Here is a 13951-nt window from a genome sequence, read left to right as displayed (position 1 = left end):
AGCGATTACAAATATGTGGAGCTGTGTTTGTTTTTAACCATGAGATTCATTAAGTTGTCAATCGAAACGAGGAAATCGAACACCAAATGATTTGAAGGTCCGCGCGGTGTCCTTAACACAAGTATCCTCCATTTATTGGGTGTTTAGCGCATTGGTGAGGTGGCTAGCGTCTACTTGGAGATCTTGCCAACAGTGCATTAGTTTGATTCCTGTCCTGGCTGAGGTATAAGGTGGCACGGTGGCAGGTACCTGGGTTCGATTCCGGCCTTGGGTGACTGTGTGGAATTTGCACGTTCTCCCCGTGTCTGAGTGGGATTCCTCCGGGTGCTCCGGTTTCCTCCCCACAGTCCAAAGATGCTCAGGATAGGTGGATTAGGGGCAGCAAGGTGGCGCAGTGATAGGATGGGGAGTGGGCCTGGGCGGGGTGCTCTTTAAGTGGGTCGGCACAGACTCGATGGGCCAAATTGACTCCTTCTTCACGGTAGGGATTCCACGATTCTATGAGGCAGACTTGGGACCTGCCTCCTCACCCTGCCCCCCCCCCCCCCACCCGCCCCCTCCCCCCCCCCCCCCCCCCCCCCCCCCCCCCGAGAGTGGAAGGCAATGGCAAACCACCACTGACCAATAATAAAACTGCCAAGGCAAAGCTTCAGGAGATGAACCGTCACTGGCAATGGGGCAGAGGAGCTGCCCCCAGACAGAACGTTCCGGATCATGATGACTGATTTATAAGGATGCGTGCCGGTAAACATTGCAAAATGCTTTTTCCTCATCGGGTACTGATGTTGAAAATGTCGTGCTCGTATTGCAGATGTGCGGCGCGCTGAAAGAGTCCATTCAGTCCGCCTGCCTGCCCTGTGAGACAGCTGTCCAATCAGCCCCACCCCTGTTGTTCCACTATAGCCCTCCAAATTATACGCACACAATCCCCTTTTCAAACCTGCTACAGCATCAACTTTCACTGCCCATGCAGGCAGCACATTCCTTCAGTAACTTTCACCAATTCTCTTAAATCCACATCTTCTTTTTGTTTTATTCATTCACGGGATGTTGGTTGGGCCAGCATTTATTGCTCATTCCTAACAGCCCCTGCCAAGGCCGTTTCAGAGTCAACCACATTGCTGTGGGTCTGGAGTCCCATCTCGGTCAGACCTGGTCAAGGGCGGCAGATTGCTTTCCCTGAGGGATATTAGTGACCAGAAGGGTGCTTGCCACAATGGTGTAGGGGTAGGTTTCCGGGGCTGGAGAAGTGAAGCGACGAGGAGAGATTGGATAGATGGGGCTTATTTTCCTTGGAACAAAGGCGGCTGAGGGGGGTGACTCGATTTGAAGTGTACAAAATTATGAGGGGAAGAGTTTGAGTGGACAGGATAAAATTGTTTCCCCTGGTAGAGAATTGTAGAACCACGGGACATAGATTCAAGATAAGAGGCAGAAGGTGTAAGGGATAGGAGGAAGAACGTTTTTTACGCAGGGTGGTGGGAGTCTGCAATTCGCTGCCCGAGTTGGTGGTGGAGGCAGAGACCCTAAAGGCTTTTAAAAAGTACCTGGATCTGCAACTTAAGTTCTCGAAGCTATAAAACTGCAGCATGACTCGCCAGTTTTTATACTCCATGCTCCGCCCAATGAAATGAAATGAAAATCGCTTATTGTCACAAGTAGGCTTCAAAGAAGTTACTGTGAAAAGCCCCTAGTCACCTAGAAGGCACCTGGGTGTCCTTGGGCTGGCATGGACAAGATAGGCTGAATGGCCTCTTTCTGTTCTGTAACGTTTCTATGGTTTTATGGTTCTAGGGCAGCACGGTAGCACAAGTGGACAGCGCTGTGGTTTCACAGCGCTAGGGTCCCAGGTTCGATTCCCCGCTGGGTCACTGTCTGTGCGGAGTCTGCACGTTCTCTCCGTGTCTGCGTGGGTTTCCTCCGGGTGCTCCGGTTTCCTCCCACAAGTCCAAAGATGTGCAGGTTAGGTGGATTGGCCATGATAAATTAATGACCAAAAAGGTTAGGAGGGGTGATTGCGTTACGGGGATAGGGTGGAAGTGAGGGCTTAAGTGGGTCGGTGCAGACTCGATGGGCTGAATGGCCTCCTTCTGCACAGTATGTTCTATGATATCAGCATGGATAGAGGATTGGTTAGCTAATAGGAAACACAGAGTAGGCATAAATGGATCATTTTTGGTTGTGCCAAGTTTGCCTTCATAGCGGTGCTCCCGTAACAGCCTCCCCGAAAAGGCACCGGAATGTGGCGACTAGGGGCTTTTCACAGTAACTTCATTTGAAGCCTACTTGTGACAATAAGCGATTTTCATTTCATTTCATTGGGCGGAGCATGGAGTATAAAAACTGGCGAGTCATGCTGCAGTTTTATAGAACCTTGGTAAGGCCGCACTTGGAATATTGCGCACAATTCTTGTCGCCACACTACCAGAAGAATGTCGAGGCTTTGGAGAGGGGGCAGAGGAGGTTTACCAGGATGTTGCCTGGTCTAGACGGTGTTAGCTACGCGGAGAGGCTGAATAGACTCGGACTGTTTTCATTAGAACGACGGAGGTTGAGGGGCGACCTGATAGAGATCTGTAAGATTATGAGGGGTGTGGATAGAGTGGATGGGCAGGCACTCTTTCCCAGGGTGGAGGGGTCAGTCGCCAGGGGGCAAAGGTTTAAGGTCCTTGGGGCAAAGTTTAGAGGAGATGTGCGAGGTAGGTTTTTTACACAGAGGGTGGTGAGTGCCTGGAACGATTTGCCAGGGGAGGTTGTGGAAGCAGATACATTAATGGCGTTCAAAAGGCATCTTGACAAACACATGGATAGGATGGGTATAGAGGGATACAGCACAAGGAAGTGCTAAGGCTTTTGGCAAAGGTTGGTATCATGACCGACGCAGGCTTGGAGGGCCGAAAGGCCTGTTCCTGTGCTGTATTGTTCTTTGTTCTTTGTTCTTTGTATCAGCAATCAGTGGTTTGGGGCGCATCTGTTTACAATCTGCATCAATGACATGTATGAAGGGACTGAATGTATGGTGACACAAAGATAAAAAAGTAGGTCACGTAGAGGATATGCAAAGGGACATCGATGATTAAGTGAGTTAGCAAAATGTTTAGCAGCTGGAGCAGAATAATAATCTTTATTATTGTCAGAAGTAGGCTGACATTAACACTGCAAATGAAGTTACTGCGAAAAGCCCCCACACTCCGGCGCCTGTTCGGGTACACAGAGGGAAAATTCAGCATGTCCAATTCACCCAACAAGCACGTCATCCGGGACTTGTGGGAGGAAACCGGAGCACCCGGAGGAAACCCACGCAGACACGGGGAGCAAGTGCAGACTCCGCACAGACAGTGACCCGAGCCGGGAATCGAACCTGGGACCCTGGAGCTGTGAAGCAACAGTGCTAACCACTGTGCTGCCGTGCCGCCCAATGTGGGAAACTGTGAACTTGTCCGCTTGGGCAGGAAGACTAGAAAACTAGTTTATTGTCTAATTGGAGAGAGATTACAGAACACTGAGATACGGAGGGATCTCGGTATCCCGGGGCTTGAATCACTGAAGGTTAGTACGCAGATAATCGGAAGGAAAATGGAATGCTGTTGTTTATTGCAAGTGGAATGGATTATAAAAGTAGACATATGGACCGGCGTGAGCCACTCCAGCATCAACGGGCCTCCAGGCCCAGGTATTTACCCCTTCCTAGGGGGCTAGTATGGCATTGGAGTTGTGTCCGCTGCTCCGGCGCTCAAAAGCAGGCGCCATGGCCGGCATGAGTAATATGGCGGAGCCCTACATGGGCCCGGTGCAGAGGAACATAGGCCCCCCCACGGAATTAGCCCACCCGCTGATCACGGGCCAGGCTACCGTGGAGGCCCGCCCCCCCCACCAGGCTGGCCTCCGCGGGCAGAACTCAGGTCCCGCCGGGTGGGACCATACGTAACCCACGCCGGCAGGACTTGGCCGAACTCAGTGGGCACTCGGCCGATTGTCCGACCCGGCGGGGACTCGGTGAATCCCGCCCAGAATCCCTACAGTGCGGAAGGAGGCCATTCGGCCCATTGAGTCTGCACCGACCCTCTGAAAGGTCCACTTCCCCATCCTATCCTTGTAACCCCATAACACCACCTAACCTACAAACCTCTGGGCTGAAGGAGCTAAATAATTTAGCAAGGTCACTGCTAAATTGGACTGTGGGAGGAAACCGGAGCACCCGGAGGAAACCCACGCAGACAGACGGAGGACATGCAAACTCCACACAGACAGTCACCCAACAATTGATAAAAGAAAATTACTGCGGATACTGGAATCTGAAGCAAAAGAAAAAATGCTGGAAAATCTCAGCAGGTCTGGCAGCATCTGGAGGGAGAGAAAAGAGCTAACGTTTCGAATCCAATGACTCTTTGTCAAAGCATTTTCTTTTCCACCCAAGAATGAATCTGGGTCCCTAGCGCCATGAGGCAGCAGTGCTAACCACTGTGGATGTACAGGGCATTTAGTGAAGCCATATCGAGAGTACCGTGCACAATTATGGGCTCTTTACATAAGATAGGATATAATTGCGTTGAAAGCAGCTCAGGTAGGTTCACCCGACTAGTTCCTGGGATGGGAGGGTTTATCATACGAGGGAAACTTGGACAGGTCGGGCCTGTATCGGAGTTTGGAAGATTGAGAGGTGATCTTACTGAAACATGTAAGATCTTGAGGGGTCTAGACAGAGTGGACGCTGAGAGGATGTTCCCTGTCTGGAAGAAACCAGAACTAGGGGACCGGTTTTAAATGTGTCTCCCACTTAACACAGTTTAACAATCAGAGATTCCCCCATTTACAATGGGGAAGAGGAGAAATCCTTTTTCTCAGAGGGTTGAGACCTCTCTTCCCCAGAGAGCAGTGGGGGCAGGGGCAGTTAATATTTTTAAGGCAGAGGCCATTAGATTCTTGACTAATAAGGGAGTCAAAGGTTATCGTGAGTAGGCAGGGTTGTGATGTTGAGGCCACAATCAGATTAGCCATGAGCAGGTCTGAGAGGGTGAATGGCCAGCCACTGCACATAATTTGTTTGTTTGTATTTTCATACCTACTCACCGAGGCTCCTGAGGCAGCATCTTCAAAACCCACCACTGCTACCAGCTAGAAGCACGAGGGCAGCAGACACGTGGGAACACTACCACCTACGAGTTCTCCTCAGCTCTTTCCAAGAGCCAGTGCAGACTCTGTCATGATATGCGAACATGCAACCAATGAACACTCAGAATAGGACACAACCAATGGGCAGTCAGGACACTCAGTGTTGGCATCACCACGAGGGGGCATGACATAAGCACTATAAAAGGGATGAGGCACTCACACCCTGCCTCTTTCCACAGACAGACATCTGGAGAGTTAGACAGGGTTGATCAGCAGCGTCACACCCCAGCACGTGGCTTCGAGCAGGCTGGTACAGTTAGACTGAGTTACTACAGTTAGATTAGCAGAGAGTCGGACTCATTTGAGAACTGTGTTAATGGTTCAATAAACATGTTGAACTCATTTCAGAGTCTGGAGCATCCTATGGTTAAGACTGCATCAAGTAGCAGCCTGTGTTATCCGAAGCAGCATAAGACAACACTCGATAGGCCAAATGGCCTCCTTCTGCACCATAAATTCTATGATTCTATGAAGTCACTCCCCACCCTGACTTGGAAATATGTCGGTTGTTCCTTCACTGTCGCTGGGTCAAAATCCTGGAACTCCCTCCCTAACAGCAGAGTGGGTGTATCTACAGGATAGGGGGCGCAGTGGGTTCAAGAAGGCGGCTCACCGCCACCTTCTCAAAGGGCAATTAGGGATAGGCAGCAAATGCTGGGCCCGGCCAGCGACCGCCCCACATCCTAAGAGCAAATGACAGTATGTAAAGCTTAGTAATGAGAGGCAGATTTCATGTGGGTAATATCTAATTGTAACACCCTGCTTCCCTCTCCCAGAATTCTCCGACCTCAAGCCAGAGGAACAAGAAGAGATCCAGAGGGTCCGCGAGCACAAGGAAGAGCTTCAGAAAGACATTCAGGTGGGATGAAAATACCCGGGGCTGGATTCACTGTTTTTGAGCCGAAGTGCGGAGGATCTGGGGTGTTTTATGTCAAAACAATCCGCGGCGACCAATCGCCAATCCCGCGAACCGGTGAGGGGCTCACAGCCGCGCTGCGTAAAACTCCCGGCTCCCACGATAAAAACGGCTGGAGAATGGCCGGGTCCGTGGCCGTGCATGCGGACGCCTGCAACGGCCGTGCAGTAAAACATGGCTCCGGCAGTGCGCGGACCCAAACTGCCAGATAGTGCCCCCTGGCCATCCCCTGGCCACTCCCCCCCCTCCCCCCCCCCCCCCAGCCCTCGCGCAAGCCCCCCCCCCCCCCCCTCCCCGGCCAGCAGCACTGCTCCCTTCCGACTGTTGGCGGAGCTGGACACCGTCCGCAGCCGCCTACGCCGGGTTCCCGACCGCTGAGACCACGCGTCAACCGCTCGTTGGTCGGGAACTCGGCCCATCGGGGGCGGGCATCGGGGGAGGGCCTTCAGGTGACGCGTTAAGGCCCTCTCAACGGCGTGTGGCGTGCGACGCGATGACGCCATTTCGGAGGGGGTGGAGCATACAAAACCTGTGCCAGCAGGCGCCAGCCCCGATTTCGGCGTCAAAGGGATTCCCTGCCCGATCGCCAATTATGAAATTGGCGTCGGGAAATGGTGAATCCCGCCCCTGGAACAGAGTTGGTGGTCTGTCTGAGGCACATTGCAAGAATCTATATTACACACCTCTAGCTGACGTACATAATGAGCCCTTTCCAAATTTAACATCCTTTAGTTTTCTAGTTGGAGTTTTTCCATAAAATATACTTTGGAAATGTACATTACTTAACAGTTAAAATTTGACATGACAAAAAACTGCAACGCACTTCAGTTTCTCTCAATGAAGGACTCAGCGTTTGAGGTGCCTCATTGCACTTACAATGACGTAGAGCAAAGTGTGCAGAGGGCACGGACAGTCTGCAGAGGAATATTGATAGTTTAAGTGAGTGGGCAAGGGTCTGACAGATGGAGTACAATGTTGGGAAACGTGAGGTCATCAATTTTGGTAGGAATATCAGTAAAATGGACTATTATTTAAATGGTTACAGCCAAATGGACCATTATGGTAAACAATTGCTGCTGTGCAGAGGGACCTGGATGGCCTTGTGGCATGAATCGCAAAACGTTGGTTCACAGGTGCAGCAGGTAATTAAGAAGGGAAATGGAATTTTGTCCTTCATTGCTAGAGGGATGGAGTTTAAAAGCAGGGAGGTTATGTTGCAGCTGTATAGGGTGCTGGTGAGGCCACACCTGGAGTACTGTGTACAGTTTTGATCTCCTTACTTGAGAAAGGATGTACTGGCACTGGAGGGTGTGCAGAGGAGATTCACTAGGTTGATTCCGGAGTTGAGAGGATTGGCTTATGAGGAGCGACTCAATAGACTGGGACTACACTCATTGGAGTTTAGAAGAATGAGGGGGGATCTTATAGAAACATATAAAATTATGAAGGGAATAGTTAAGATAGAAGCAGGGAGATTGTTTCCACTGGTGGGCGAAACTAGAACGAGGGGGCATAGCCTCAAAATAAGGGGGAGCAGATTTAGGACTAAGTTGAGGAGGAACTTCTTCACCCAAAGGGTTGTGAATCTGTGGAATTCCCTGCCCAGTGAAGCAGTTGAGGTGACCTCGTTGAATGTATTTAAGGCAAAGATAGATTTTTGAACAGTAAAGAAATTAAGGGTTATGGTGAGCGGCCGGTGAGTGGAGCTGAGTCCACAAAAAGATCAGCCACGATCTTATTGAATGGCGGAACAGGCTCGAGGAGCCAGATGGCAACTCCTACATAAGAGCATAAGAACTAGGAGCAGGAGTAGGCCATCTGGCCCCTCAAGCCTGCTCCTAGTTCTTATGTTCTTATGATATTTACAATTGTTTCATGTTAAACATTGTCTACTGCACATTCCAAGGGTTCCGTCTCTCGATGTACATCCCCATGGCAGGGGGTGCCTTAGACTGTGGCCATTCCACACCAAGAGCTGCCTCAAGTGTACACACTATCCTCAGCATGATGGTCCTTAGTATGTGCCAGTCTGCAACACTCGGTCACGGCCAACTCTTTGCACTGGAAGACCAACAGGATTTCCTCTCCTGAAGGGGCATCAATGAACCATTTGGATTTTCGCAATAATCGATGGTCCAGTGTCATTCCCGATAAGCCACCATTTCCTCCAGTGTTTGGATAGACGAAGGTCCACATCCTGCCTGTCCTGCAGGTGGGGTTCATCCCCATGACAATCACCTGGAACTCAACCCCTTGTTTAAAGAAAGTTAATCTCACCCTCTGAACCTCAGTCTCATTTTGAACAGGAAAGAAATTGTCTGAGAAAATCTTTTGGTTAACCAGTGAAAATAAGAAGATTCCGAGCAACTGGAGTGCTCTGACCAATGCTGACCATTCCGTTCGATCCTGGGCACGAATTAACGGCCTCATCGCGCACGGCTTGGTGACATTCCGAGGCCTCGCGGCGCTCAAAACGGCTCACGGGATTTGACGAGATCTCGCGAGACGTTGCAATCTGGATCTCACCCTCGCCGGGCGAACTCCAGATTAACATATTTAAATGAGCCATTCGCTCATTTAAATATGTCCACGCCGTATTTTCCTGGAGCCTCGACTGTGGGACCTTGTCACGGCACCGTTTAGCAATGGTTTCTGCAGCACACTGGCACAGTGGTTAGCATTGCTGCCAGCGCGCCGAGGTCCCAGGTTCGATCCCGGCTCCGGGTCACTGTCCGTGTGGAGTTTGCACATTCTCCCCGTGCCTGCGTGGGTTTCGCCCCCACAACCCAAAGATGTGCAGGGTAGGTGGATTGGCCACGCTAAATTGGCCCTTAATTGGAAAAAAAATGAATTGGCTCTAAATTTATTTTAAAAACAGCATTGGTTTCCACAAACGTGGACCAAACGTGACGGCACCTGGGGGAGGGGGGTGTCCCTGGCCATTAGAAACCCCGCGGGTGGTCGGGCTCTGGGCAGGGTGGTACCCTGGCACTCCTGCTGGCACCCGGGCACCTTGCGACTGCCAGCCTGGCAACTTGGTACACCCACCGGGCTCCCTGGCATGGCCACCCGGGCATTTCCAGGGTGTCTGGTGGACATGCAAGACTGGCAGGGGCACTGCCAGGGTGCCAGGCTGGCTTTGCCAAGCTGCCCACATGCCAGGTAGCCCGTGCCAGGGATTAGGCCCGGGGGGGTGCCTTTCCCTTAAGAGGTGGGGTGAGGGAGGGTCTCGAGGACTCCCTTACTGGTACATTGGGTCTAGAGGGAGGCTGCGGTGGGATGGCTGAGGTGGGTTGAAAGATTTGGACGGCATTTAAAATTGCCGCCCCGATCCACGAGTACTGCGAGAAATGAGGTAAGTGACCCTCAGTGAGGCATTCCTCGCCAAGGCCAAAAGTCCCGTTAAATAGCCGTGTCATTACACCCCGCTAAACCCGCCCAAAACGGGACTCTGTTTTTGTCCCGTTAAATCGCACCCCATTGCTGAGATGCCCCTCAACTCCATCTCCTGACCTAAGCTACACATCCTCCCACTTAACCAAACTAACCCCTCGGGTGAATTTCCTTTCTGCCTCAATCTTCCTCGGGCTCTTTTTGCTGACTGTGAACTATCTCTTCGCAGACGTTGAAGATGGAAATTGCCAAAGTTATCACTGAGCTGGAGAACTTTAACTACAGAGAGGAGAGGTGAGGAGTGAACTATTACTGACCATTCCCAAATCATCTGGTATCTCAGCCCCTTAATGACTCTCAACGGGAAGGGTCCCTAAATGATCCACCTGATGCCGCGGCCCGAGCAAACGTAGGGCAGCAGGAATTGTTGATGAGGACACTGAACAAGTTCCACCTAATTCACCTCGGACAGAACGATATTGGAAACATTGGCTGATTACAGCGGGCAGGCGGCACGGTGGTTAGCACGACTCCCTCACAGCACCAGGGACCCAGGTTCGATTCCTGGCTTGGGTCACTGTCTGTGCGGAGTCTGCACGTTCTCCCCGTGTCTGCGCGCGTTTCCTCCAGATGCTCCGGTTTCCTCCCACAGTCCAAAGGTGTGCAACTTAGGAGGATCGGCCATGATAAATTGCATGGTGTCCAAAGGTCAGGTGGGGTTACGGAGATAGGGCGGCCGACTGGGCCTGGGTAGGGTGCTCTTTCAGAGGGCCAGTGCAGATTCGATGGGCCGAATGGTCGCCTTCTGCACTTCAGGGATTCTATGAATCTCCAACAGTCCGTCTACGAGCGGATGTGGGGCTACAGTTAGTGTAAAGACTGGAAGCAATTAGATAAGTCACTCGTTCGAAAGATAACGCGCCCTGGGCTGATATAGGAGGTCAGGAAGGAAGTAGAACACATGTCCCTAAGTCAAGTGCCCTTGAGAAGGTGGTGATGAGCCGCGTCTCTGAACCGCTGCAGTTCCAGCTGGTTAATCTGCTGCTCTCTTTTTTTGTTTGAAATGTGTGAAGCCAACCTTTCTTGCTTTTGCTCCAAGATGGCTTTTCTTGTAACGAGATCCCGGTTCGTTCCCAAGCTAAGCATTCCCTCCTTAATGAGCTCTCCCTCTCTTTTCACTTCAGCGTGATGGCCGAGAGAAACAAACAGATGTCAGTGGGAAAAAAGAAGTTCAACATGGATCCCAAAAAGGTACTGGTTATTCGTTCCGGATTCCCATTGCCCCATCCTCCCTGCTCCTGTCTGTAATATACACCAGTATATCATGGTGCAGACACACACTGATGGACACACAGTGGGACCAATCAACATACACAACACCGCAGCCAATCACTCGTGAGAGCACACGCACTATAAAGACAGGGGACATCAGAGTTCCCGCTCATTCGAGTAGCAGCTAGCTAGGAGCACAGAGCTCACAGCCTGCAACACAGACGTTCACCATGTGCTGAGTGCATCAACTGGTTAGGACAAGGCAAAGGTCTTTAGTTAAAGCTGGTATCGTATTTACCCACAGTTCAAGTATGTTTAAATAGTTAACCTTTTAATAAAATAGTGTTGCACTACTTCAAGTGTTGGTGACCTGTATGTGATCCAGAACACCCAACGCATCACTGTCCAGAGGGGGTGGCGCAGTGGGCGAGTATTCCAGAGACCCGGGTAAAACCTCTGGGGACCAGCTTTCAAATCGCACGACAGCCGTTGCTGAAATTTCAATTTGATTTCTTTTTTTAATGCGGAATTAAAAGTCTAATTTAAGAGAGAGATGAGGAGGAATTTCTTCTCTCAGAGGGTGGTGAATCTGTGCAATTCTGTGGCGGCTGCATCGTTCTGTATGTTCGTGGCTGAGATGGAGAGATTTTTACTCCGTGAGGCAATCAAAGGTTAAGGGGATAAGGCGGGAAAGTGGAGTTGAGGATTATAATAATAATCGCTTATTGTCTCAAGTAGACTTTAATGAAGTTACTGTGAAAAGCCCCTAGTCGCCACATTCCGGCGCCTGTTCAGGGAGGCCGGTACGGGAATTGAACCCGCGCTGCTGGCATTGTTCTGCATTGCAAGCCAGCTGTTTAGCCCACTGTGCTAAACCAGCCCCTACTAAGGCGACCTAGGGACTTTTCTCAGTAACTTCATTGAAGCCTACTTGTGACAATAAGTGATTATTATTAGTAGTAGTAGTAAGACGCTGAATAGCAGTGACAGGAAACGGCATGAGGCATACAGCAACGCGCTGCTAAATAACTTGTCCTTCATGGTGCATCCAGGATGCTTTTCCAATTCCTCCCTGGTGCAGATTCGGAGGAGTTTGAAACACCTGAAACTCCCAAAAAAGGGAAGAGTTGCTGCCCTCGAGGAATGAACCCTTCTTTTGTACAGTTGTTGCCGCTTCCCAAACCCTGGGTCTTCCTCCGCGATGGGGGTAGGCACCTTCCTCGCTGCTGAGGAAGATTGTCTTCTCTCAAAGGGTGGTCAATCGTTGGAATTCTTTACCCCAGGAATCTGTGAAGGCCGAGACCTCGAACGTTTTCCAGGCTGTGATCGACAGGGTTTTAATCAGTCAGGAGATTAAGGGTTATGGTGATAAGGCAGGAAAGTGGACTTTAGCGTTTCGAAGAATGAGAGGTGATTCATTGAAGTGAATAACATTTTTACAGGGTTCGCCAGGGCATCTATTAAGGACTTTTCCCTTGGCTGGGGGTGGGGGAGTCTAGAGTCTGGGACACAGTCTCAGACTACAGGGCCACGCCATTTTAAGCACAAAGAACAAAGAAAATTACAGCACAGGAACAGGCCCTTCGGCCCTCCCAGCCTGCGCCGATCCAGATCCTTTATCTAAACCTGTCTCCTATTTTCCAAGGATCTACTTCCCTCTGTTCCCCGCTCGTTCATATATCTGTCTAGATGCATCTTAAATGATGCTATCGTGCCTGCCTCTACCACCTCCGCTGGCACAGCATTCCAGGCACCCACCACCCTCTGCGTAAAGAACTTTCCACGCACATCTCCCTTAAACTTTCCCCCTCTCACCTTGAAATCGTGACCCCTTGTAATTGACACTCCCACTCTTGGAAAAAGCTTGTTGCTATCCACCCTGTCCAAACCTCTCATAATTTTGTAGACCTCAATCAGGTCCCCCCTCAACCTCCATCTTTCCAACGAAAACAATCCTAATCTACTCAACCTTTCTTCATAGCTAGCACCCTCCATACCAGGCAACATCCTGGTGAACCTCCTCTGCACCCTCTCTAAAGCATCCACACCCTTCTGGTAATGTGGCGACCAGAACTGCATGCAGTATTCCAAATGTGGCCTAACCAAAGTCCTATACAACTGTAACATGACCTGCCGACTCTTGTACTCAATACCCCGTCCGATGAAGGCAAGCATGCTGTATGCCTTCTTGATCACTCTATTGACCTGCGTTGCCACCTTCAGGGTACAATGGACCTGAACTCCCAGATCTCTCTGTACATCAATTTTCCCCAGGACTCTTCCATTGACCGTATAGTCCGCTCTTGAATTAGATCTTCCAAAATGCACCACCTCGCATTTGCCTGGATTGAACTCCATCTGCCATTTCTCTGCCCAACTCTCCAACCTATCTATATTTTGCTGTATTCTCTGACAGTCTTCTTCGCTATCTGCAACTCCACCAATCTTAGTATCATCTGCAAACTTGCTAATCAGACCACCTATACCTTCGTCCAGATCATTTATGTATATCACAAACAACAGTGGTCCGAGCACGGATCCCTATGGAACACCACTAGTCACCTTTCTCCATTTAGAGACACTCCCTTCCACCACTACTCTCTGTCTCCTGTTGCCCAGCCAGTTATTTATCCATCTAGCTAGTACACCCTGAACTCCATACGACTTCACTTTTTCCATCAACCTGCCATGAGAAACTTTATCAAACACCTTACTGAAGTCCATGTATATGACATCTACAGCCCTTCCCTCATCAATTAACTTTGTCACTTCATCAAAGAATTCTATTAGGTTTGTAAGACATGACCTTCCCTGCACAAAACCATGCTGCCTATCACTGATAGGTTGGGCTGAGGTGAGGAGGGATTTCTTCACTCAGGAGATGGTGAATCTTTGGAACCCTCTACCCCAGAGGCCTGTGGAGGCCCAGTCACTAAATATGTTCAATGCGGAGATTGATAGATTTCCAGATGTTAAGGACTTTAAGGGATAGTGAGAGAAAATGGTGTTGAGGTAAAGGATCAGCCCTGATCTCACTGAATGACAAGACAGGCCAGAGGGGCTGAATGGCCCATTCCTGCTCCCGTTTAATATGTTCCTGTCAACCTATTCCTATTTGTCATGGGTAATACAAGCTCAACCGAGGGACTGAAAAGTAAAACCACATTTTTTTGGTTTTGTCCTGTGACGGGAAATATT

The 13951-nt window shown here is 50.2% G+C and overlaps 1 protein-coding gene across 2 annotated transcripts in view; it reads left to right on the top strand.

Moving 5' to 3' along the window:
• The window catches only part of LOC140403936 (cytohesin-2-like), an 82384-nt gene that overhangs the window by 37551 nt on the left and 30882 nt on the right, over positions 1-13951 (top strand). For both annotated transcript variants that reach the window (XM_072492204.1, XM_072492205.1), the window contains exons 2-4: positions 5949-6031; positions 9711-9775; positions 10666-10732. In XM_072492204.1, coding sequence (XP_072348305.1) covers positions 5949-6031; positions 9711-9775; positions 10666-10732 — 215 coding nt within the window. The remainder of the gene's footprint in view (positions 1-5948; positions 6032-9710; positions 9776-10665; positions 10733-13951) is intronic.

This window comes from Scyliorhinus torazame, chromosome 29 (genome assembly GCF_047496885.1).
Source record: "Scyliorhinus torazame isolate Kashiwa2021f chromosome 29, sScyTor2.1, whole genome shotgun sequence".
NCBI lineage: Eukaryota > Metazoa > Chordata > Chondrichthyes > Carcharhiniformes > Scyliorhinidae > Scyliorhinus > Scyliorhinus torazame.
Note: the sequence above shows the minus strand (reverse complement) of the source record. Positions and strands in the feature narration are given on the sequence as shown.